This window comes from Aplidium turbinatum, chromosome 5 (assembly GCF_918807975.1).
Source record: "Aplidium turbinatum chromosome 5, kaAplTurb1.1, whole genome shotgun sequence".
Taxonomy (NCBI): domain Eukaryota; kingdom Metazoa; phylum Chordata; class Ascidiacea; order Aplousobranchia; family Polyclinidae; genus Aplidium; species Aplidium turbinatum.
In genome coordinates, this window is record NC_137476.1 from 3,512,232 (window position 1) to 3,536,895 (window position 24,664).

Here is a 24,664-nt window from a genome sequence, read left to right on the forward strand (position 1 = left end):
ACGAATGTTCGCGTGACGCATACTATATGACCCCAACCCTGCATTGGTGATTCAAAGCCTGCACAACTATTCGAAACTGACGGAATTAAGCTTTCATAGAAGTATTCTCAGCCCGAAGATAAAGTCTCACACTCAGTTGATGATTTTTTTCATTTCAAGATCAAGGTATACGGTAAGTTCAATAAATCCAAAGAGGTTTAAGATATTTTATTGCAACAATGGTGGCCTTGAAACGTCGAAAGCCTTTTCGCCAAGTAGTCACAAGTAGTCACAATTTATCGAAAGCCTTTTCGCCAAGTAGTCACTTTAACATAACAACCTTTGTAAGAGCTTCTCAGGCAAGAACCAATTAGCTCAGTGGTTACGCGCCCGGCTCAAGACCACGCGGTGCAAGTTCGACTCTCGAGGTGTGCGCTTGAGCAACGCTCGTGAAGGACTGCTTTCCATTCAGCGACACCTAGTGAATGGGATAAAACAACACTTTAACAATAGGAAACTTCACTCTGCCAATCTCAATAACCGGCTCTGTGTCAGTGCGTCAAAAGCCTCTACAAGTATGCGAAAATTACCAGGAATAACCAACCAAGGCTTTGTCAGTCCGAGAATAAAGATTCAAAACCAAACCAACAAATCAGAAGCTAAGTTTACGTGGCTACCGTCCAATTGTGACCCTTCTAGCACTCAGCCAGAGAGTTCATCAGTGCTTTGAGCGGTGTTGTCATAACTCTTTTCTCTTCTTTAATTTCCAGAGTTATTACAGGGATGGGAATCGAAATCACGCCATCTCAATTTATTCCTTAGCCCTAACCCACTCGGACACGCTGCCTAAGGTGGAAAGTTCACTTAATTTACTTTTTATCAGAACTGTTTGAGTTTTTCCTTGTTCTATATCTAACTTTCATTTACGTCATGACGTCATAGACAACGCAGTTTCTGATTGGTTGATGCTTTACTGGCGCGTACAAAAGATGTTATGTTAAAGTGGCTATATTTTGCCATTGCGATATACTGAAGTTTGCCTTGAGTTTATTATTAAATGTTAACAACAAATTTTGTAGGAATTGCTTTTTGAAGAAAGTTTTATGACGCCATGGCTTAGCGGTAAAGCGCTTGTCTAGTAAACAGGAGATCCCAGGTTCGAACCCCGGTGGTGCCTTATTTCCTAATTTTTCTTTTTCTTTTTCTTTTTCTTTTTCTTTTTCTTTTTCTTTTTCTTTTTCTTTTTCTTTTTCTTTTTCTTTTTCTTTTTCTTTTTCTTTTTCTTTTTCTTTTTCTTTTTCTTTTTCTTTTTCTTTTTCTTTTTCTTTTTCTTTTTCTTTTTCTTTTTCTTTTTCTTTTTCTTTTTCTTTTTCTTTTTTTACTGTAATAAAGTAAACTTAAAGCAATGTTACATATGGCACGGGAACTTGGAACCTTGCAAAAGGTTAATTCTTAAACTAAGGTCAATACAAAGAGCACATGATCCAGTTATGATGAATTTAACATGGTGAGATAAAAAAAAGCTGAATGAGAGAGTGAGAAAGAATGGAAAGAAAGAAAATGGATTCGAAATCAAACAAAATTACGGAGATTGTGATAACTATTAAAAACTGAAATAGTCATGGGCAGATCATATAGCAAGATACCAGGACAAAAGAAAAATTAACAAATTAACAAGTTGGGAAAACAAACGCATACGAGGAAAGCCAAAAATGAAATAGACTGACGAGATTGATATAGAATGTAAAACAACAAACTAGTACATAAAAACACACCATCGACTGGATTGACAAGAAAAGGGGAACTCAGTAGTGGGGCTACCACAGGCTGAAAATGATGATGATGATGATGATGATAAAAGCAATGAACGCTTGAATATGATGTGCCAGAGATGATGGTGTTTTCACAAACCAGACGAGTTGTTTTTTTTTTCTCAACTTTAATCTACACTCGACTACAAGGTTTCACACAGTAGGTTAGTATCGGCATGGGGGTTCAAGGGTACTTTTGGACCCGGGCCGGCTTGATTTTAGGAGCCCCAAACATTTCTGAGGGGCGTAGACATGCCATTGCATATTCTTTGAATATAATGCGTTTTTTATATAAGTGTCTTGGATTGGACCATGACCATCTAATTCAGGGGTCGGCAACCCCTGGCACGCGTGCCACTTGTGGCACGCGAGATGATTTTTCATGGCACGCCAAATTCTCATTAGATCACCAAGTCAACATAGTTGAAATTGATGTGTACATGAGGGATCTAACGTCTCAATTTTGCAATAGATTTCAAGATTTTCAACATTTTGGTTCAGTATTTTCATTTCTCATCAAGCCCGAGAGCAGCGAAGACTTGAACTTATCTGCATTTGAATGGTTGGACATCGAAGACTTCCAGATGCAGCTGATCGATTTCAAAGCATTCTTATTGTGGACATCAAAATTCGTCGAATTGCGGAAATCGCTGGAAACGATTGAAAACAAGCATTTTGACAAGCTGGGAATCTTTGCCGGAAAAATTTAGCTGTCTCAAGAAGATGTCAATAGCTTTGCTATTTGCATTTGGCTCCACTTATTTGTGTGAACAAATATTTTCGCACATGAATTTTATTCAGTCCACATTGCAGCCGACTTACGGAAGATCATTCGGAAGCATGTGTTCTACTTAAAGTGTCCAAATATAATCCTAACACTACAGAGCTAAGCAAGAAAAAGCAAGGACAAGGATCTCATTGAAAGTGACTCTTATGACTGCATTCGATGTTTTCCAATAAAGTTAATAAAACAAATTTGTTACTTGTCTGTTAACTCAGTCAACTTTACTGTTTAATTTTAACATCAGATAGTTGCCAATACAAAACCAAACATACAAAAATGTTTGGCACGCAAGTTGTTGATATTTTGATATTATTCATAAACTGGCACACTGCATACGAAAGATTGCCGACCTAATCTACACTCGACTACAAGGTTTCACACAGTAGGTTAGTATCGGCATGGGGGTTCAAGGGTACTTTTGGACCCGGGCCAGCTTGATTTTAGGAGCCCCAAACATTTCTGAGGGGCGTAGACATGCCATCGCATATTCTTTGAATATAGTGCGTTTTTTATATAAGTGTCTTGGATTGGACCATGACTATCTAATTAGCACCAGGCCTAAAATCTAGAACAGAGACGGATTCGAACCGTCGCTGATTTGAAAACAATTGAACATTGGACAGCTTTGAGTTTGAAGAGACTAACAGTGAGCCTACGTTCAACCAGATGCGATAATTCATCGAAAGAGGACAGAATTATATGTCAACGTCTTGTAGTGGTGATACTATTACCAATTATTATTTTTGCAGTTGCAACATGGTTGGGTTATAGCTGTAAGCTAGTTAAGGTTTAAATGGTAGGCTATGGTCGGATGTACTAAATCGTTGATGGGGGTATTCCGAAGGAGATACAAGTAGAAAATGCGCACAGGAGCAAACGATGCAAAATTTGCTCGAATGCACTGTCCTAAAAGCAAACCGCTCTGCACAAGGCTCGGCAGAGTTCGACGTACAGCAAGCGTTTACATGATGCTCTGGGCTACGTCCGTGAAGAGTACGATGACAATTATGATTAGGGCCTTTTAATGTTCGTGACTGAATTAAGTATTCATGAATTTTAGATTCTATCAGCAATAGGTTCAGTAAATTGTCCTCGCATAAACTATCAAGTACTTCTACTTCATTTTCTGAATCTAAAAGACATTCCACACAGAAAGCAAAACAAATCTAAAGAAGATTTTGAGCCCTGGAAAGCAAACATTGTAGCCTATACGTGCGACAATGAAAAAGCTTAAAGTATTTATTTGGTCATACGATACCTCATAGTTGAATAGGTCACTTTATTTTCACAACGTGTCATACATAAACATGTTCTGTTGTTCTATCGCTTGTTAAATTACATTGCTAGACAATTACAGAAGTTCTACACCATCATCAATTCCTCTTTCTTTCATTATCTGCCGTGCTCCCATTGTTCTCACAGAACACACTCCCAACACGAAGACAGCTCAGCCAGTCGGGTTGAGATTCTGACAAGGTTTTTTATGTAATGAATTACAAATTTTGCATTCACTTCACTTAGGCCATCATCACCCCAGTGAATACAGAACTTTTTTGGTAGCAATAGGTAGCAGGTTGCAGTAGGCGTGTAGATTAATTGTTTGATGTGATAGCACCATATAACAGAGCCAACCAATTTTCATAACAATACATTGCAAATCATTAGATTTGATGTGGGGACCTAATACATTATGTTTAAGGCCATGGCTTAGTGAAATAGCGTTTGTTCATTGAAAGTGCGGCTTTTAGTCCAAGTCCGGCTGGTGCCACAAATTTAAGAGGCTTTGAAAGTAACTCAGTTCATACAGCATTTTGATTTAATGATCTGAAAATTCAAGCTCAAAAAGCTGCTGGCAAACATTTTGGCGAATGAGAGATAGAAATTATTTAATTGTCATTGGCTATTTTTTAATTTTATTTCGAAGGCTATACAGCCAGTGCTGTATTCGAGGGTATACGGCGGTATAAGCAGTATGCTCTCTGCTTTTCCAGCAACTATAGTAGGCTATGCCCTCTGGTTTTCCAAAAATATTGATAATTCATGTTATGGTAGAATAAAGAATAATATTTTGCAAGTTGTGTATTATTTATCATTTTGGCAAATCTGACATTATGCCCTGTGCTTTTTTACGAATACAGCACTGTATACAGCTATAAATATGTGTTTTTACACAGCTCAGTAGTCACCGTAGATATACGCTTTTTTTAGAACAGGTTGCAGTAGGTTTTACTAAGAGCTTCAGCTTGCTCTTACAACCTGCATTAATTAATTATGTTATCGAAAAAATTGATAATTTATTTGCTGTCTATGACTTTTTTGTTTACACAACTCAACAAACTTTTAGCAGCACCTTGACTGGTCAACTGCAAGGTTGTTCGGTGCTGCCAGACCTTTCTGTTGCTATATTTTGATTTGTATGTAATTGTGTTTCTTTTTCTCGACTCGTATTAGAAAGACAAATAAGCAAACATCTCTCTCTCTCTCTTTGTGTGTTATTCTTCTGACTTTTTTCCCACTTCAAGTGGTGACGCCGGTGTAACTTTTAAAACGAACTTTAATGTGTGATCTTTTGAAGGAACAAACAATACAGACAAAAGTGGATAGTACGTTAGAGTAAATGCATCATGTGAAATGAATTGCACCGCCAGCATTCTAGGTCTTTTTAAATCTAACGAGATGTTTTTCCTAACTAGCATCACCAGCAGCCTACAGACTATACTTATTCAAATAGAATTTAAGACACAGTTTTAGTCTGAAATATATGTAAACAATAATCTACTTACGGAGTTTAAAATAACGCAAGCTGTAAAGGTTTTTTTTTATTTAATATTGATTTTATCTATTTTGTATATTTGCTTGTTTATTTATTCGTATGTATGACTGAATGTTGACAATGTTGGTAAAGTTTGCTGGCCATGAACATTCTGAACAACTCTTTCATAGCAGATTTCAGATTTACAAAAAATTGTAATTCCTTAATATTTTAGTTTTTTTGCGCAGCGCGTGTCGTTTGTTAGTCATAGTAGCACAGTCCTCCCGGATCGGTCATGTCTGCGATGCATTGGGAGGGCAGAAGGAAGCAGCTGGTGCTGGATGCAAAGTCCGAGGCACAAACTAAGGTGGAAGACGCTTACCGGAGCCAACGGACAGGTAAATGTGTAAATAATGAAAATGGCGTTGGAAGGCTTTTGTTGGGTCTTCGTTGATTTAAGCTGCCATCTTATATCGCTCATCAGTGCCGACCTAATCCATGATAAATCACCACCTGACGAGACTATAGATTAACGACATTTCTTCTTTGCAATAATTTGCTTCCAGCACTCTTAAAGAAGTGTAGTGTTAAAAAATAAACATAGCCTAAATATGTTAAATCTAATTACGTACTCGGAGTTGTGTGCTAATTGTACAAGACAAACTCTTTAGAGAAGCTTTATCACTCTTATTAAAGGAAACTTAAATCAATGAAAAACCTTTCATCAGCTCACGTAGTTCTCCGTTTTGCCACTCTTGACTCTATGGTGGACTGGCGGTGAAAGAGCGCAGGCTATAGGTCGCGTATAGCCTATCGGAGTTTCGCAAACTGTGTACCACAGGAGGGTCGCAAGTGTGCCGCGAAAGTCTGGTGTTTCAGCCGTAGTGCAAAGTTGAAGGTTGAATTTGTTCAAAAGGGAGCATTTGCTTTCGTGTTACAGTAGGCCAAAAATATCAGCATCAATCACTTGGTCATCAGTTCACTTCGCCGATACAACCAGATAACTACCCGACCGTTTTTACAGACGTTGCATCAATGGAAAAAACAGTTGATTTGCTGTTTGGGCCACTGATCAGTTATAAAAATCATCGTGCTTGTTTAAACTCCTCAAGAATATGACTAATGTGCTCTGATATTTATTTTGAAATTTTAAAAAGTAAAACAAGAAAGCCTCCAGTGAGAATCGAACTCACGACCCCTGGTTTACAAGACCAGTGCTCTAACCCCTGAGCTATGGAGGCTTACAAAAACACGAGTTGTTGACTAAAAGTCATTACTCTGATCAATTGTTGACAAATGTTTGAAGCCCCATTCAAGCCACTAGAAGTCAACTCGTTCTATAAATAGCATTTAATATTTGATGTCAAATATTGGTTTTCATACTTCAATTTAACGTCAAGACATTGACGACACGTGGTTTCGAGTTGGAGCTCAGTGATGCCTTAAAATAAATGAAAAAAATGTGATATAACCTTTCTCTAAACGATCTGAGATATTTCTTGTCACTGAAACTTTTCAGAATAACAGTGGTGATAATGATGAAAACTACATCCTAAGGGTGTCGTTTTACTTTTGATTTATTTTAGTAAGAAACAACGCATTACGGCATGCACTGGGACAAATTATGCAATCAGGAAAAAAGAAACATTTTGTAGAGTTCATTAAGGTCCGCCACGATAGCTCAGTTAACTTCGTGATTGAAGAAGCTTCAAGATCAAGCGGCGCTGGTTCGACTCTCGGAGTGTGCGCTTGAGCAACGCACATTAAGGACTGCTCTCCGTGCAGCGGCTTCTAAAGATGGAATAATTTCCTGGCAACGACCCTTTAACAAACGAAAACTTCACTCAGTCAATCTTGGTGCCGGGCCTGCGCCAGTGGTTCAAAGCCTCTACAAGTATGCAAAACTGCCAGGGTTAGGCTTTGTAAGAAGCTTTCTCAGCTCGAGGATAACAATTCAATCAAACGTATTATTTATAAACGTTAGTTTGCTTTTAAATCTTTATCTTCGGACTGTCAATGCTTTGATAGATTATTCCTGGTAGTTTCCTATAGCCTACTTGTGGAGGCTTTTGACGCAGGGGCGGTTACCGAGATGGACAGAGTGAAGTGTCCGATTGTTAAAGTGTTGTTGCCGGGGAATTATTCCATTTACTAGGTGCTGCTGAATGGAGAGCAGTCCTGAAATGCGTTGCTCAAGCTCACACCCCAAAATCCGTACCGGCGCCGCGTGTTCGCAAGTCGAGCGCTTAATCACTGAGCAACTGGGGCCGACCTGACTGTCTAGTCACCGCCACGTGTGAAACCTGGAATCCCTTTGTTTGCCAGTGAGGCAAACATTTATTATTTCAAACATTAATATGTTTATACTACATAACTACAAGCCAAATGCTCAAAAATAATAATTTTATGCTTATGTTAAATGACAGAGAAGTTTGGAAGACCATGATCGCCAACGTCTGTATCAGATCAGGTAGGCCTACATAGGCCTAATCATCATCATCACTACAAGCCCATCACGCACGTTTCATTTTATGGCGCTCACTGCGTCCCTACAACCTTATTGACCTGTTTCGTCTTAACATCCACTGAAAACAATAACCGTGAAATTCTTTACCATAAAACAACCACTTAACTTATCAATGGTCTTTCTAAATGCTGAAGACAAGCTGAAAGTTCTTGGTAAATGTTTTGGTCATGGATGCAACATCAGCAGACAACTGATAGAGCTTGACAATATTGATTATTGAACAAATACAATAATTATATCTTTTTAAAGCATCTGGCTCCATGGCTTAGCGGTAAAGCGCCTGTCTAGTAAACAGGAGATCCCCGGTGGTGTCTTCGTTTTATTTTCACTTGAATCTTAGATAAAATATTATCTGCAAACGAGATTCTTTCAAAAGACTATTGTTGCACGGCGGAGTCAAAACCATGAACAAAAGGCCAATTTTTCTACCTGGAATTTAACAGCTAACTGTGAAGTTAGGGTATAAAGATATTTTCAAAGTTGGCTTAACTTGTGCACTTATCAAATTTAATATCTGAAGAAATGAATTATCATCTATATGCAAAACACTTGTAATTCAAGCCTCCAGGAAGAATCGAACTCACGACTCCTGGTTTACAAGACCTGAGCTATGGATAGACTTGTGGAACCACAAGTTGTTGAATGAAAGTGATAATTTTGAGTGGATGAAATATTGACAAATAACAGTTGATTCCAATGCATGATTTTTGTACTCAAGAAGTGCTGTATCAACACCATTCGAAGGGTAACTTGTATGATTGGTAACGTTTATATAATAATTTATTTCACACCATTAAGTGCAAAATAGCATCAATAAAAAGTCTCCATATTTGGCAATTTTCAACCAACTGTCGCATTTCTTCAGTGCTGTACGCTGTGAGGGATCGAACTCTTCGCATGAATGTTTTTGCTGGTCTTCCTTAATTTCGTTAGCCTTTGATCAGTTTTGATATTAGGAGAGTTTCATTATAAACTGAGTTTATTGGATGTTGTATTCTATGCCCCAACCAGAGAAGTCGACCCTTGCTGACTTGTTGAAGCAGGGGAGTTTCTCCTACAGCACCATATATAACGAGTCATTGTGAATATGTTCACTGTTCAGTCTATGAGATTTTGAAAATTCTTTTTAATGATTGTGTGTGGAATGTGTTAAAGGTATTTTGAAGTTATAATGTTGGTTTCCATGCTTCCCAGGCATAAGTAAAAACAGGAATAACAAGTGTTCATATTGCTTGAGCTTTAAAGTTAATGACAAAGTAGCCTGCTGCTGCTATATGTTGTGTGAATTTGCTACTTTTGCGTTTGCTTTTTGTAGTCGATCTTGGATGTCTGAGCCAGGTCTTCCAATTTATTATGAAATACATACTGATTTGTTTGTTGTATGTTTATCCCATTGATTTGCAATGAGTATTCTGTGTATACAACATCAAATCACGCATTGTTGACGTTGACTGCGTATCCCTCAATTAACCATTTAATTTTAAGTTAAAAGTTTCTTTACGTGAACTGCGGCGCCATGGCTTAGCAGTAAAGCGCCTGTCTAGTAAACAGATGATCCCGGGTTCGAACCCTGGTGGTGCTTTATGGTTGTTTTTTTTTCATTCTTTTTTAAAAGCTGAAGCACTTTTCAACGGATATTTCATTTCTTTATTATTAATTCATAGAAAGTGACAAACACAATTACCCAAGTCATGGAAGCTTGTACGAATAACAAGATTTTGATTAAAAATTATCACAGATCGATTGTTGACAAAAAGGTTTGAAACTGCAAACTTCTCTATGCTCAGCCAGCTATCCAGTTAATTTTTACATTGCAGACGTTGAATCAATGTAAAAGAAGTCATCTGGATAGCGGCAGCCTATCTAACTTTCAAAGTTTTTACTTACATTGTTGACCTGTAAGCGTTTGTACAACGTTGCAACTCGTTTGTTTGACGTTGAAATGTTGTTTCATAGCGCGATAGTGACATTGGATATGTTATTCTTTAATACTAATAGTTTTGGTTGCATCGGGCGTCTTGTCTTGGCAGAAAAGCGCCTCTCTAGCAATTGTGGATCGGGGTAGCATTACAATAAGAGTTGCCCAAGTGTTGAGCATAATCGTATTTATGGAATGTCATTCCTACAATGCAGTAGCGTATTTAGGGGGAGGATAGAGGGCGATGCCCCCCCCCCCCCTAATGATCATGTAAAAAAATACAAATTTTACAAAAAAAAAGTTGTAGCGCAAGACATAATTGCTTGGATGATTCATTTTAGCGCGGGGGGTGGCATACTTTTTGCAATGTCATTTGTCAACAGGTTTTCTTTCTTTTCTTAGCAATTGCATGGCACAAATTCAGGAGAGATTCAATGAGCGCTGCTCGCTAGCTTTTAAAGTCAGCACATTTCTGCCTTCATTGATTCATGAAGATGAAGACTGCCCGATCGACGAGATTTTCGACTTCTACCATGAAATGCTGGGTGTTGAACCAAGCAATTGCTTTGCAACTACTATTGAATTGCGAAGATGGAGAGCGAATTGGCTTGCAGTTTCTGTGGATAAACGACCTGTGACTCTTGTGGATGCGTGTCAAGCTGCTGAACAACTCGGCACTTATCCAATTATCCATAAATTACTTCGAATCTTTGCTACGCTTCCAGTTACAACTGCCTCCAATGAGCGATGTTTCAGTTCACTAAAGTACCTGAAAAATCATTACCGCCCGACCATGACCGAGCCTCGTTTGGATGGTCTAGCTCAGATGTATTTAAACAAGGATATTGTACTCGAGTCATCGATATATTTGCCAAGCGCAGCCATCGCATCAAACTTTAAATTGTCATTGCGAATCGCCGAGAATGTTCAAAAGATATTCAAGGTCGGAAGGACTAACTTATTGTTTACGTTCTAAAGTCTTTGATATCTTTTGTTGGTTCATTGATTGAAACAGTAACTTACTTCTGCGGATTCACTCTTGATTTTGGACCCCTTCCCCCCCTATCTGACAGTATTCTGACGGTTTCAGCTAACCCCCTCTCCCGTTCTGATGCATCATATGACATTTTACCCCCCACCCCCTTATTCAAAGGGTCAAACAAGTCTAATTTTGACCCAAGTGGAAAGATTTTGAATCAATTCACAGCCATTTTTACCAAATTTGAGCTTTCGATACTACCCCGTATGTACTACCGCCAGACCCCCATTGGCCTCCAGTCGCCGAGTCAATTGCTACGCGGCTGACTGACACAATGTCTTGTCCCCCCCTAACAAACTTTCTAAATACGCAACTGCTTCAATGCATTGTTTTTATCATTTCGAATGATAAATCTAATTTGGTTGGCTATTATGCCGTCTGCTTCTGCAGAAGTTGAATCAATGTAAAAATGAAGGATTTTTCTGTCTGGGTCATGAATCATGATATGCTGATTCTCAGACAACACAATCAATCTTTTTTTACATTGATTCAACGTCTGCATACGTTTTATCAATGTAAAAGTGATCTATTTGCTGTCTGGGTTGGTTGTTTCCAAGTACAAAATTCGTCTACTTTACATAGTAGCACCTCGTCAGTTGTTATGAATATTAGTTTCATGCATTTTAATTGTTTAGAAAATTAAAGCTATTGATAGGAAATCATTGTCTTTACTAGTTGCTGTAGAATTGAATTGCAACAGCACACATTCCCCTTTATGTTTTTGCTATAAGTTTCACAAACCGGAGTTGCAATATGATATTGTGAACGGAACTCCATTGGTTCGAGTCTCACACTGGGCATGCTGTGTGTTTTACAACTTGTTTGCTAATTCCACGATTACTTGTCGCAGGTTCGTGCAACAAAAGCGACATTGAGATAGTGGCCGAGGAATTGTCTAAAGATGCGGGATCGCCACTCAGCTCTATGATGAGAAAGTAATCATTGTCTTTTTCTTGCTTTTTGATTTGATTTTTGTATAACAGAAAGGAAATTGAAACTTTAAGTTGGAAATAAATTAAGACCTGGAAGCTGAACATGTGTCAGAGCCCAGAGGCACAAGGAGACATGGAAGGTCCAAACTTCACATGAAGTGCTTCAACACGTAGTTTTCCCGCTTTTGGCATCTATTTTGTTATGTTTCTTAAATATTTAATGATTGTATTTCATATAAAGTTTGCAATGCCAAGCAAACAAACGAGTAGAGGAAATTGAAGCAATTATATTGTAGTTGATACTTTTCAAAAATCTTAACACTCTGTTCCTACTCTATAAGAGAGTGGCAATTCCAGTTGCTTTACGTAGCATATGGCATGTGGTCTATTCTAGTGCTTCCCAACCAGTGGGTCGCAAAGTTATAGTTGGGCTGCGAAGCTTTTGTAAATGGTACAGTTTTTTATTAGATCGGGAAATTATTGCTTTATCAATACGTAACAATTACGCAACAAATGTAAGAAATATGTGACAATTAGAACTATGTTTTGTGTCGCATTAACAGTTTCAGTAGCCTCGACTTGTTCCGATGATATCCGATATGCAAGCTCAAGGTTTGCATTAATAGTAAAATTGCATGTGGATGCCACTTTAAATTTTTTTCTCATTAATTTATTTTTCATTCGTTTGGTCACATCTCATTGTGCGTCGTACGAAAAAATTACAATAAAAGTTGGTCGCGAACTTAAAAAGGTTGGGAAGCACTGATTTATTCGATATGTCATATTTATTTGTAAACATGAATTAACGTAGAACAACTTCCAAATATTTATTGTTTGTTCAGAACTCGGGTTCGTTTGAACAGCAGAAGCAAAACTTACTATTGCCCTCAAACAAACAAAGCAGAAAAAAGATACGTCCATAAGGTGGCAGAAGAAAACACTTACAGCGCAAAATTGCCAAACCGCTACAATTCTGTTCATTATGTACAGCAACACTGAGTCACTGGCAAAGATGCATCTCACTGATAATGTCTTTGCACGCTATTCCAATAAATGTCAAAACCTTACTGTATCCAACAAACCATGCTCGACCTCTCATCTGTTCGCATATCTGGCTCTGGTCACTAAAACATAAATATTTGCGAAAGCAAACAAAGTTATAAATCCACCCCAACATGAGTAGTAGCCCGAATATAATCGATGGATAGCTCGAATATGATTGCATCTCAGGTGATGCTGCCTGGTGGTAATTTGTTTTGAACCAATATTGATGTCCATCATGAACAGAATAAGTAATCACAACTAAGAATTGCTTTCTTACGCTTTTGAATAATTTCATTTCTCAAAGGGAGCCTGGTAGCCTACAATAAGAATCTGGTCATCTTCTTTATACGAACATAGCTTAACTGATCGTTGTTATCTCAGCCAGGAAGTTAAACTTCGTTGATTTCCTGCCAAAGTTCAAAATGGAAACGAAAGAAAGTTTTCAGTTCCACAAATATTTTCCCAGCTCATTGTTTCTTATTGTTTATTTTGCGCTTATTTATTCCACTATGTATTATGTAATGACACCATGCCCAACCTATTTCATCCCACAGCAAAGCCATGTTGTACATTGTACAATGGATGTTTGTGAATGACATGTGTTTTCAACGATATCGAAATATATTTGATTTACAATCGTCGCGTAAATTTGTAGCGTAATCTAAAGTCAGATAGTACGAAGCCAAGGAAGTTTCCAGAAACATTTGATAAAACTACCATTCAACGTTTTATGGGCAGAGAAAAAGTTTTCTCTGCCTATAAAACGTTGAATGGTAGTTTCATACAATCTAAAGTAGAAAACAACATATTGTGATGACCCAAAATTCCTCCTCATATTCCAGAAGTGGCCATCAAGGTGCTGCACTTAGTCGGCACCAGGTTTGCTGTTATGTTCAAACCAATGTTTTCAACATAGCACAATTTGATTTCACACTAAGTCTGAAATTTTACTGTTTTGGTTTGCTTTCTTAACCATAGTAAATTTGAAAAAAGCAATAGCTTAAAAATATATTGAGCATAAATTAAGTGGATGTAAGCTTGCTACGCTAGATTATTTGTTAGCTACTGTTACTTCCGAACACATCTATTAGTAATAGATTGAGTTTCGCTTTTAGCAGCATGATCGTTGCTTACTTCACAATGTAGATACTACCGACCTGTTCAAGCCTGATGAATCAGACTAAAACAGGTCGTTAGTATCTACATTGCGAAATAAACATCTATTAACGTTACTGCAGAAGAGTATATCGAACTAACAGCTCTACGTTTAACTCAGTAGGGATGGACATGAATAGCTCAAGTTCAGAAACGTTAATAACGTTGTTGATGCTTCATTGATACAATGTAGCCAACGCAGATTTCTCTCAACCACTTGGAAAAGTCCAGGAAATGCACCATAGTTTCAAAGCCAGAAACGTTTACTGTATTTGACAAAAAACAAACGGTCGTCTGCAACACATTGTTGCGTCATTATGTTTATAAACACAGTGGCAAGAAAAAACTGACTGAAAACATCATCGACTTCTTACAAAAGGTACAAAAACGGCACGGCGCATGACATGAGTTTTTACAAGAAATATCAAATAACTACATCGCATCGACGTTAGAAGATATATAAACAATGTCAAAACAATATATGACATGTAAATAGTACTCTTGTTGTACACTGCAAACTAACAACTTCAATTTTGCAACAGTTATAAAAACAGTTTAGAATTCTTCCTTCTCATCTATGCTGTAGATATGCTCTGCGTTGTTTTATCAAAGTTTATAAGAAGGTTTAAATTCACAGATGGTATGCCAAGGTATCATTGCACTGTCTCCGCATAAACAGCGCTCAACACTTAGAATAAACTATCATTGTATTCTAACTTGAGCACCAAAGTTTCATTATCAAGTCGACCCTGCTGGCTTGCATTGCTCAGGGGCACTTTGACAGCTAACCTTGTTTGGCAATGCTACACAACGAAATGCAACTATTGCTGAAACATAAAAAATGGCAGCTGGAAGCACAACAAGCAGCTGATTAACAAAGGAAATTTTTTGTTACATGACATAAAACTCCAAAAATAAAATTGGAAACCCTGTCATACAACGTCATGAGCGGATTCACAATTGCAAACTGTGAACATCGATGTTAGCTCAGAAACACACAGTCCTAAACCGCCTTGCCACAAAAAAAAAATTATTTTCATGAAGCCCACTTTAGATAACAAAATACAAGCCAGAAGTTGCAGAGATGCTACGCTAACACGACTCAATACTGAACATATCCCAGCACGACAAAACATATGTCGTCGGCCCACAATGATGATGCAAAGCGTTTCTATTGAAAAACAGTTCCTCTACCGCAGCACGACTGTTCCGCTTCTAGCCCAGATGTTTTCTGGATAGTTTATGATGAAGCGACTTGTCACGTAAGCTGCAGCAAGACGCGAATTCATGTGATGTTGGCTGCCCACGTGAAGAAAGGAATGTGATTGAAAAAATTTCAGGGGGAAGCTCAAATGAAACATAATAATACAATATAGTGAAAAAAGGTAAATTCAGACTGCAATTGTTCGTTGAAAATTTGAACAAGACAAAAAAGATAAAAATCTACAGAGTTCATTCAAAACAACAAGGAAACTTGTAACAAGTTTCTTTGGCTCCTTCTAGGCATCGTTGTGTTGCTCTTCGTACCGAAAACTTTGAGGTCGGTTGAGTTTGAACGACCTTAATGACACCAGTGCTCTCTCGGTCTGTTTCGGACAAAGCCTTGGACCCACTTTCAAGACCTCCTCCAGATTCCACCCTTTGTTTCAGTTCCGCCCGGTTAATGTGCTCCGTGATGCAATCGATCAAATCCAAGAAGCACTTCTGCACATTTGTTGCGTCACAAGCAGAGGTTTCCATAAACAAAGCATTGAACCTCTTCGCCAATCTCGCACCTTCCTCTGTCGTCACTGAGCGGTGACGTCGCAAGTCGAGCTTGTTGCCAACTAACATGATGACGCAATCCGGCCCCAGAGTGTGACGCAAATGTTCTAGCCACTGGGTGGCGTGTTCAAAAGTCCGCACTTTGGCGATGTTGTAGACCACGATTGCTCCCGCTGCGGATTTGTAATAACAGCTCGTGATTGACCTGAAAATAAGATAATTTCATTACAAACTTTACACAATTTGATTTTGCTTTTAACATTGCGAAAGCGACGATTCTAACGTCGAGTTCAGCCAGCCATAACCCTAGGAAGGGTCGTTGGCATTGCTCTCTGGAGCAGAGTACTGCTCATGAATTACGTTCTAAGCCAAGGGCTATAGTCGAGGGAGCATCACTTCGCAATCGACAGATCAGGGAACCCCAAGGATCTGAGAATCCTCCAAGAGATGGAATCGCATCCAGCAGGATCGAAGTTGTTCGACATCCCATATTCGCAATAAGGAAAACAATGGATGAACAACCACGCAGTAGCAGTCTACGTATGCAGCGAATATCAATTTATCATTATTAATCGTTGTGACGTTATCTTGGCAGCAGGACATAGCATAACAAAAATGTATGGCGCAACAATCAATAAACTGGTGCCCATTTTGAGACCGTTAGAACAAAATTCTTATAAAGTTTGTAATATTTTATCACAAACAAACGTCTTAATTTTGTTTAAAGGAAAAATCATTTCTCGCTCATTTAAAACGATTCTCCATTACTCGTGAAAGTTCAGCAAAAAATGTTTAAACCTAATTTTGTGAGGATTGTCATTTCGTTTCGTACAAGGCAATAATTTCAAACAACTATGAAAAATGAGCTCTAGCACTTATTGACTGCGGTAGCTGGAGTGGCGGCAAAGACAGAGATGATAGGACAAGGACAACAAAACATGAGAGATTATGAAGCGCGGATAAATACAAGAATGACTGTTTGAAAATATCAATCAGCAGAAAAAATAAATGTTTTGCTGATTTGTGAAATTCATTGGATGTTTTTTTTTTTTCTTTGAATGCGGTTATCAGTTAAAATTTTCTAACCAGCAAATCCGTCGGGTTGGTGCGGCATGTCCAGACATTGAATCAATGCAAAGACATTAATATGAAGACTGAGGTGACCCAAACCCATCAAGCATGTTTTTGCTGACTGTGTCCAACCATTGTCTTACGACATGCATGGCATAGTTACGACACAATAGCCAGAAAGGCCACTGCACGCTGCAGGTATTGCTGATCTTGTCGCAAGATGTTATGCAACATGTTGACCACAAAATTTGCAGAATCGATGTTAAAATCATTTAGCCTGAGCATTAATGTAATTTTTATAATAATTGCTGTTTAACCATTTTAATTAAACAGAGAGATGTGCCTACCCTAGAGGTTGGAGCCGTAAGATATTTGTGTTCCCAATAGGGCAACATTGGACCACACGTTTCCACTGATTGTACACCAATGCCCCTCGCTGTGAGGTCAAATACAAATTTAAGCAAATGTATGGAGCTCAATTTTGATACTTTGCTTTTCAAATAGATGGGTGTCGATCTTGTTATAGATTAAGCTCGTGGCTATGTTGATCACAACGAGGCAATCAGATCGATCGAATCAGCAGCAAACCTGGAAAACGAAACTATAATCTTGCAATAAGAATAGACTGGAGCACCCAACACTGCAATCTACGGCGTACTCTTGAAAAAAGTTCCAAGCCTTTTCAAGTGAATTCAATATAAAACCTTCTAATGGATGAACTGTAACGCTCTGAACTTTACATGCAAACACGTAACTCAAGGGTGGAAATATCGCGCTTAGTGTAAGCAGAGATGGTCTGATCACTTTTGTCAGTGACCCGGGGTATATTTGCAAACTGGGCAAGCTTGTAACATCAGGCTAGGTTAAGTTATTTTGAGCTTTGTCATCATCACGTTTAAATAAACAAGTCACTGACGCTGGGTAGAGGTTTAAGAGGTTTATAAAGTTGCCAGCCAGCTTGAAGTATTCGTAGCCAAAAAGCGAGAAATGACTCATTAGCTCCATGCTAACCTGACGTTTATATTAACGTTGATTGCACATCTTTGCGCGTTGTGTGAACGACAAACTACCAACGTTGCCTTAATGTAATTTGAATTTTCCTTCTGTTTTATTGATTTTGGCAAATCTTGGTTGGATGCAATGTATCAACTCGTGATTAACAAACGGCCTTTCACTTCTGCAGAGGACTGCCAGGTTACATAATTAACCTTTTTGCAAAACTTTTTTTACAGTTTTCTACAACTTATCACGTCTTTCAAACGTTGTCAGACATTGAAGCGATGCATGATGACAAGCTGTAGGATTGTAATACCAAGCATTACGGCTTCAATGTCTTCCGGCCATTTCAGAACAATTAACATTCAAAGAGCAGCAAATTACATAAGCTACAGTTCCTATTGATACTTGGGTAGCCCCAACATGAGGGTGGGCACAATGAGAGATGTAAAATTGATTTCACCTTGAATGTGTATTAAGATTCATTTTAACTTTATAGCAAAATAAAGTTTGTTAGCCGACCAACGCTCGTGTTGATGAGTTATTTGAAAGGGCTGGTTTGCATGCTCTAAAAGCATACAAAATTTTGTTTTTGAACTGAAAAATTTCAGAATCTCCTAAAATGCAGACATGATTGAACTTTATGCTTGAACGCTTAATCTCATTTTGTTTCATAAAATCGATTCAATCAAATTTTGCTCATGTCAGTGCAGGAGCATGTCCAGCATGACAAGCTCGTTAATCTGGCAGCTCTGAACCGTTGGGACAACTCAGTCATTCATCTGCTTAAATCGATCTCTAGCATCTCCTAAGGGAGACCGAGCGATGTAGAGGACCTTCCCGATCAAGATCATTTGGAAAAATGGGCTTTAAGGTGGTTGATGAGGTTCCCTTAACTTTCATGTTCATACAGACTTAGCAGCGACATCAAATCCATTATTTAGATGCTAAATAAAATAAAAAATAGTTGCTTAGCAAGCGCTTAAAGAGTTTTGACGGAGTTTTATAGGGTTACAAGTTGTAAAACAACTTGTTTGGTAAAATTATCTTTCAAACTAAATCATGGCTTTGGTTCAGTTGTATTTTTTCGAACAGATTTCAATCACGAACACATTAGACAACAAACCAATCAATTTATCAGTGCTAAAAATCGATTTTATTTTCTATTTGCCCCACGACCAACACCATGAACTCAGGACAACGAGATTACAAATCTATCTTTTTGTCAAGCCTTGAATTATTTATATAAATACTTCCTCAGAGAAATTTCTTATCAACTCACGTTGAAATATTAGTAGTCGTAATAAAATAATGAAGATTTTTAAAAAGTAGTTCTCCTTTCCAAAATCAGTTGTTAATATTGAAACTGACATCAAAAATGTAGCAATTGGAACAAAAAAAATCGTGTTTCGCGTTTAACGAAATTTACCCTGGTTGCAGTGATAGTTACCTTTAAAGAAGGTCATGACGTCAACACAATCACATCGCGTTGTTTTCGAACAGCACGCGAGGTGAATGTCAGGGGGTGATATTTCTATCGTTTGTTTGTGAAAACAAGCTCAGAAGGAAACATTTCTATCCAAAACAACAGTGACATGATGTTTTGAGAGAATTGTTTGTTTCTGTTGTTTTTTTATGCTTTTTGTTTTGCTTGTTTCATCAAAACGTTTTCATCCTATTGGGGTTTGACTCTTAATCGGAGAAGAACAGAGCAACATTTATGATAAAACCTTATTGCTACAGGTTCAATAATTTCTTAATATTAGAGGTGACTTTAAGTCCGCTCTGTTGCAGTCAAAAGGAAACAATGTCGATTACAAAAATTTTAAACTCTGCAGTCGACACCGCACGTTACCATAGAAGATCATTGTTGTACATCACTAGAAAAAAAAGTTCTTTCTTACATTGGTTGAACGTCTGCAAACGCTGAATCAATGTAAAAAAGGAAAGATTTACGTGCTGGGCGATTAGACCGTTGACTTCCATTCTTTAAATAACGTAACAATCGAAAGTAAAACAAGACATGTCCACACTTTATTGTTGTTCATACAAACAATGCTTATACCACTTATTCACTTAATAATCTGTCCATTTGACAGCTGGCTGAGTGGCTGTGCAGACCTAGCTACATTTGATACAAATGCCCAGCCAGTCTCGTGCGTCACAATAATGCATTAGCAACGTCATAAGCCGGTACGCTCTACGCATGCTCAACGCCCCAACAACCTTGTTCAAAGTGAGGCCTGGAAATTGCTTGCACAATGCACATCTTTCAAAAAGTACATTTTCAGGCACAACTTTCGTTTTAGCAAAGATAGCTCAAGCAGTTTCTTGGCAAGTCAACAGGGAAATATGAATGTTGGAGTTCGCCATTTGAATGCAAACAGTTTCAAAATAAATCTCAAGAATTGGATAGAGCTTGAATCTGAAGGTAACCACTTTTGGCGAGACTAAGCACTTCTCTCCTTTACGTTTAACGAAGGTTGATCAGAAAACAGTGTCTCATTTGAATATTGATGTCATAACTACTTGCAGATTAATTAGCTCTCCACATATATGACATTATGGTCTTGTGACGAAGCATCACTGTGAGCAACACAGTCTACATTGTGTTGTCACAAATGACAAAGCTCCAACGAAACTAAGCTGTGAGATTTCAATCGCTTTCTGATTGCGATTTATTTCACACAAGCCAAGTTAAATATATTCAGCTGTTGCTAATCCAACCTAGTTTGTTATGTCGCATAAGGTTGGCTAAGCGAGGTAGTCGGATTACAAGAATCAAACAAAAAATAAAATGCATTGGAAAAATATTGCTCTCACAAACTTGTATGGGAAATTAGGAAATCCCGATTATATTGACAATCTGACTAATACAATTCAACAACGCAGTATAGCCTTAAGTGGAAGTAGACCACATAAATACGCAATATATACTTGCGACATTATCTCATCGTACAAAATAACTCAGGTTTCTTACTTGAACATTTCCCGTCCTGCCATATCCCAAATATGTGCGCATATTTTTCGCTTTATCAATATTTTTCTAGTATGTTCCATAATTATAGTCGGCTGGATAGCTTCGGAAAATGTATTTTGTGAAAATCTTGCAACGAGTTGGGACTTTCCCGTCCCCGAATCTCCGACCAATATAATTTTGTATAATCTATCATATACGTCATCACCATGGCTGGTGCAAGGAGATGCGTCACGTACTCTGGAAAACAAACAAAATATATTTGGTATTAATGTCTATTGCAAGGCATGTTGCATTGTATCTGCCTATGAAACACAACATTGACACCCACAAATATCCATAACATAATTTTTTTTTATAAAAAACTTTCTTTATGAGTAGCTTGTACAGTTAACTCATTCGAAAAAAATAAAAAGCAGCAGCCTTTATTACTGCTTTTAATGTCAATTGCATTTATTTGTTGATCATTGAATAGCCTACAAAGTAAGAACTCCGCTATTCTTTGTGTTTTATTGGAATCTACAGCGAGACAAGTCAATGAAACAAAACGTAACAACTTCTGTTGCCACTTTCTTATAATTTGACACAAGATTTAGAGAGTTTTTTTTTAATAAGGTATTTTATCAATGATAACCATGCAATAGACACACATGCATAACGAGTAGCAGATAAAATCAAATTTCTGAATACTTCACAGCATATTCCTTACCTTGCAGTTAGCTCCATGCGTAGATTTAAGGCTCTTTATTTCAAATCGCTAATTGAAGCTACTAAAGGCAATCCAATTATAGTTTATTTCCAAAGTTACCAAAATGACAAAAACTTTTCTTGTATCGAGTTGAAACACTTAATGCATCTGGAAATTGTGAAAAAATCAGAATCGATAAAAGTTCAATTCACAGCTTGCGTGCACGCGCGCACGTGGTTGTGCGCTCTTTCAACAACAAGTCAAACCCTCTAAGATTTGCTTCAGAAATAGGTTAATCCTTTAAGAAAGAAGCCATCGTCTTTGTCCTTGCCCTGCAATCAGGTCATCGTGTAGATTTGTGGTCTTGCCATTTTTGTCACTGCTAATCTTTTTCTCACTGCAATTTAGCAATGCGTTTTGAAAGAATTTTCTCTGTATTTTGAACCATTGTTTGGTTGACTTCCGGACTTATATTATAAGTTTAATATTTCCTGTCTTAGTTGCCTCAGCTTGCCTACATTTTCCTGTGTGCATTCGAGTATGCTTTGGATGGCAGTTGAGGTTAGGCCACAATGTTAGGGAGGGCTATCTACAACCCAGCCAATAATTCAGTTCCTTTTGCATTGGTTCAAACTTTACAGACGCAAAATTAATGTAAGTCAGATTGATTTGCTGGATGGAATGGAGTCAACTTCAATCAAATTTTAATCTAAATTAGTGCTTGTCTAATTAACTCCCCAATTTGGTCCTTCCCAAACAGCAAAGCCCTTCCTGTTTACATCAATTCAACGTCTGCAGACGTTGAATCAATGTAAATAGGACAGACGTTGCTTTCTGGGTTGGATTCATTACAGTACGAGTCAATCCATAAATGACGAACAAGAACACTCTGTCTTACATGGTTTAAACAGCTTCTGTGAGATCGCCTCAAACCACTCTGCGGCCTGGGGAATCAATACCAACTGTGAAAAGCACCAAAAATGCCCAGCTGAGTGCGTAGTTCAAGACACTCTTTCAAGGCTCCTGGAACTGCTGAAAGTTGAAACCAATACTCAACTGATAGATTATTTCCATGATAAACTCATATGCGATTCTACCTAACCAACAAATCAGTCCTTTTTGCATTGATCCAACGTGTAAAAGCGTTGAATTAGTATGAGAAGTCATTGATTTGCCGATTGTGTGTTCGCTTGGTGAATAACTCAACTCAACAAAGCTCACTGCAAACCACGGCGACCGCTATGCTGCAAACTCAGGAGATAAAAACTTTTCTCACTTTTTTTCCACAAAATCACCTCGGTACTTTTCCTCGGTCAGCCACAGCCAATCATGTCTTGAATGCGTAAACAAGCCATTCCAGTCCCGCTGCGTCTGCAAGTCGATCTTTTAGCTCAGCACTTCCCCAAAGCGCGGAAATGAACCGAGTTTGCAATCTTGCACATGTATAAGAGTGTGTGCTCTTGTCACGTGACCGATCGATACAAAGCGGATTATGACGTTGCGAAACTAAACTTGCTCCAGTTTAACCCACGAATAGCACGATAGCGGTTGGGTCGAGGATAAATAAAAATTTGTTTTGCGTTATTCTTGTTTCGTTTGAGTCAAAGCAACAGAAATACTCCGCACTTTCGGTAAAAAAAGCTTTTTTTAAATTAAGGTATGCTTCAGATAGATGCTAAAAATGTTTTTGTTATCTGTCATCGCAGTGCCGGTCTTTGAGGTGTGCAAACCGTGCGATCGCACAGGGCCCGCAAATTAGGGGGCCCGCAATTTACTCAGAAAATGCAGTCATTTTTGTAATTTCCAATAGAAAAATTCAACAAAAGAATTAGCAACAAGAAAACATAGAGACACAACTTATTTCGTCTCCTGAACATTTCGTACCCTGAAAAGATCGAGAGAAAAAAAACAACAGAGCCGAAGTCGCTGATCGGAGTTGGCGCCAACATTTCAAAATTTCCTCGATCTTTTCAGGGGACGAAATAGGTTAAAATTCGATTTTGTTGACAGCGGACAGCACCATTTTACAGTAATATTCATACCCACATTTTTGTTGAACATGCTCTCAGAATACCCCAAATTCAAAGTAATTGTTCAAAATTTCCGGGAGAGGTCCCCCAGACCCCCTGCCGCTGAGTGTCGCCTTCGGCGAACACACCATCAGGCAACGCCCGCCGTCCGTCAAACCACCCCCTCTCCTTTCAAAATACCTAGCTACGCTATTGAATTGGATCATTGTCATTGGGGCCCGCAAAACATATTCCGCACAGGGCCCGAAATACTCTAAGACCGGCACTGGTCATCGTGTAATGAGAAAGCTGTGAAACCCATGGAAGCTTTAACGGTGGTGCAATCGATAAAATACAGTGGAAAAACCACTTCAGGGTCCACCGTAGAAACAGAAGTACCCTGTGTTCATGCTTAAAGAATAGGCTACGATACGTCGATAAAAAATATGGCTATTTGATCTATTCCAACCAACTGTGTTTATCTCGCTTATCTCAAACTCTGCGACAAAAGCTACACGTTTTCAGTCGATTTAAACGTTTTAGCTTCAGTTTGCGTTAACAGATGAAAGTTTTAATTCGTCATAATTTTGGTAAATTCGTCTCAGTTTCTAGACGAAACTAATTATGTAAACAAGCATTTAATTGTCATTAAAAACTAATAATTTTTTCAACCAACGCCCATACCCTGCTTGGTTTTGTAAATGCTGACCACCTCTATTGATCGTTACAACCACACACCTTTAAACGTTTTAAAGCAACTCATGGTTGCTGCTGTGTTGTTTCATTCAAGTATGCGTCTTCTGCTTTTCCCTATGGCAAGTCCACTTGAACTTATGTTACAGAACTGCTGCATATGCAAATGCATGGACTTAGACGACAGGTATGCTGCTGAGTGTGAATTTTCTAATAAAAAACAAAACAAATACAATGCAACGGGTTTTTGCAAAATAGACTCTCACCTCCATGTGAAAATTTGATGTGGGCTGTTTATGACGTCATAAAACGTTTTATCTACACAAGAGATAAGACTATATAGGTTACAGAAGATTAAAGTAAATGGGGAGATAAAAAATCCATTCTGAAAGAGCTTGTGTTAGTGGTCCAAAGGACCAAACAGAAAATTTGTGCGTTTCTATCAGAATTAAGCTTTTAGGAAGATGCCTTAGTTCTGCTGGAAAAATTCTTACAGCCAACCGAACCTCTTGGCAATTCAACACA

At 38.2% G+C, this 24,664-nt stretch overlaps 2 protein-coding genes and 3 non-coding genes across 5 annotated transcripts; 3 read left to right on the forward strand and 2 right to left on the reverse strand.

Moving 5' to 3' along the window:
* Positions 1-1,084: 1,084 nt before the first annotated feature.
* Trnat-agu (transfer RNA threonine (anticodon AGU)) lies at positions 1,085-1,156 on the forward strand. Its single transcript has one exon. It is a non-coding gene; the product is annotated as a tRNA-Thr (tRNA).
* Positions 1,157-5,528: 4,372 nt separating this feature from the next.
* LOC145771275 (uncharacterized) lies at positions 5,529-13,494 on the forward strand. The gene is made up of 3 exons (XM_082583011.1): positions 5,529-5,724; positions 11,661-11,745; positions 12,585-13,494. Exons 1-3 carry the CDS (start codon positions 5,622-5,624, stop codon positions 12,739-12,741), a joined length of 345 nt encoding a protein of 114 aa, XP_082439137.1. The 5' UTR covers positions 5,529-5,621; the 3' UTR covers positions 12,742-13,494.
* Positions 6,495-6,567, reverse strand: Trnat-ugu (transfer RNA threonine (anticodon UGU)). Its single transcript has one exon. It is a non-coding gene; the product is annotated as a tRNA-Thr (tRNA).
* Positions 9,364-9,435, forward strand: Trnat-agu (transfer RNA threonine (anticodon AGU)). The gene has a single exon. It is a non-coding gene; the product is annotated as a tRNA-Thr (tRNA).
* A 673-nt stretch (positions 13,495-14,167) lies between the features above and the next one.
* On the reverse strand, positions 14,168-21,601 carry LOC145770385 (uncharacterized). Its single transcript, XM_082582021.1, has 3 exons — positions 21,459-21,601; positions 20,753-20,989; positions 14,168-15,910 (listed from the first exon to the last, which is right to left on the reverse strand). The coding sequence occupies exons 1-3, from the start codon at positions 21,473-21,475 to the stop codon at positions 15,394-15,396; spliced, it is 771 nt and encodes a 256-aa protein (XP_082438147.1). The 5' UTR covers positions 21,476-21,601; the 3' UTR covers positions 14,168-15,393.
* Between the last annotated feature and the right edge of the window lie 3,063 nt (positions 21,602-24,664).

Excerpts from the sequence above, each read along its gene's own strand:
- LOC145771275 (XM_082583011.1), top strand. The coding sequence starts at position 5,622 with ATGTCTGCGATGCATTGGGAGGGCAGAAGGAAGCAGCTGGTGCTGGAT. Across the intron at positions 5,725-11,660 it reads TTACCGGAGCCAACGGACAG|GTTCGTGCAACAAAAGCGAC; the intron begins GTAAATGTGTAA and ends TACTTGTCGCAG. Across the intron at positions 11,746-12,584 it reads CTCAGCTCTATGATGAGAAA|AACTCGGGTTCGTTTGAACA; the intron begins GTAATCATTGTC and ends TTGTTTGTTCAG.
- LOC145770385 (XM_082582021.1), bottom strand. Across the intron at positions 15,911-20,752 it reads GCAGGACGGGAAATGTTCAA|GTCAATCACGAGCTGTTATT; the intron begins GTAAGAAACCTG and ends TCTTATTTTCAG.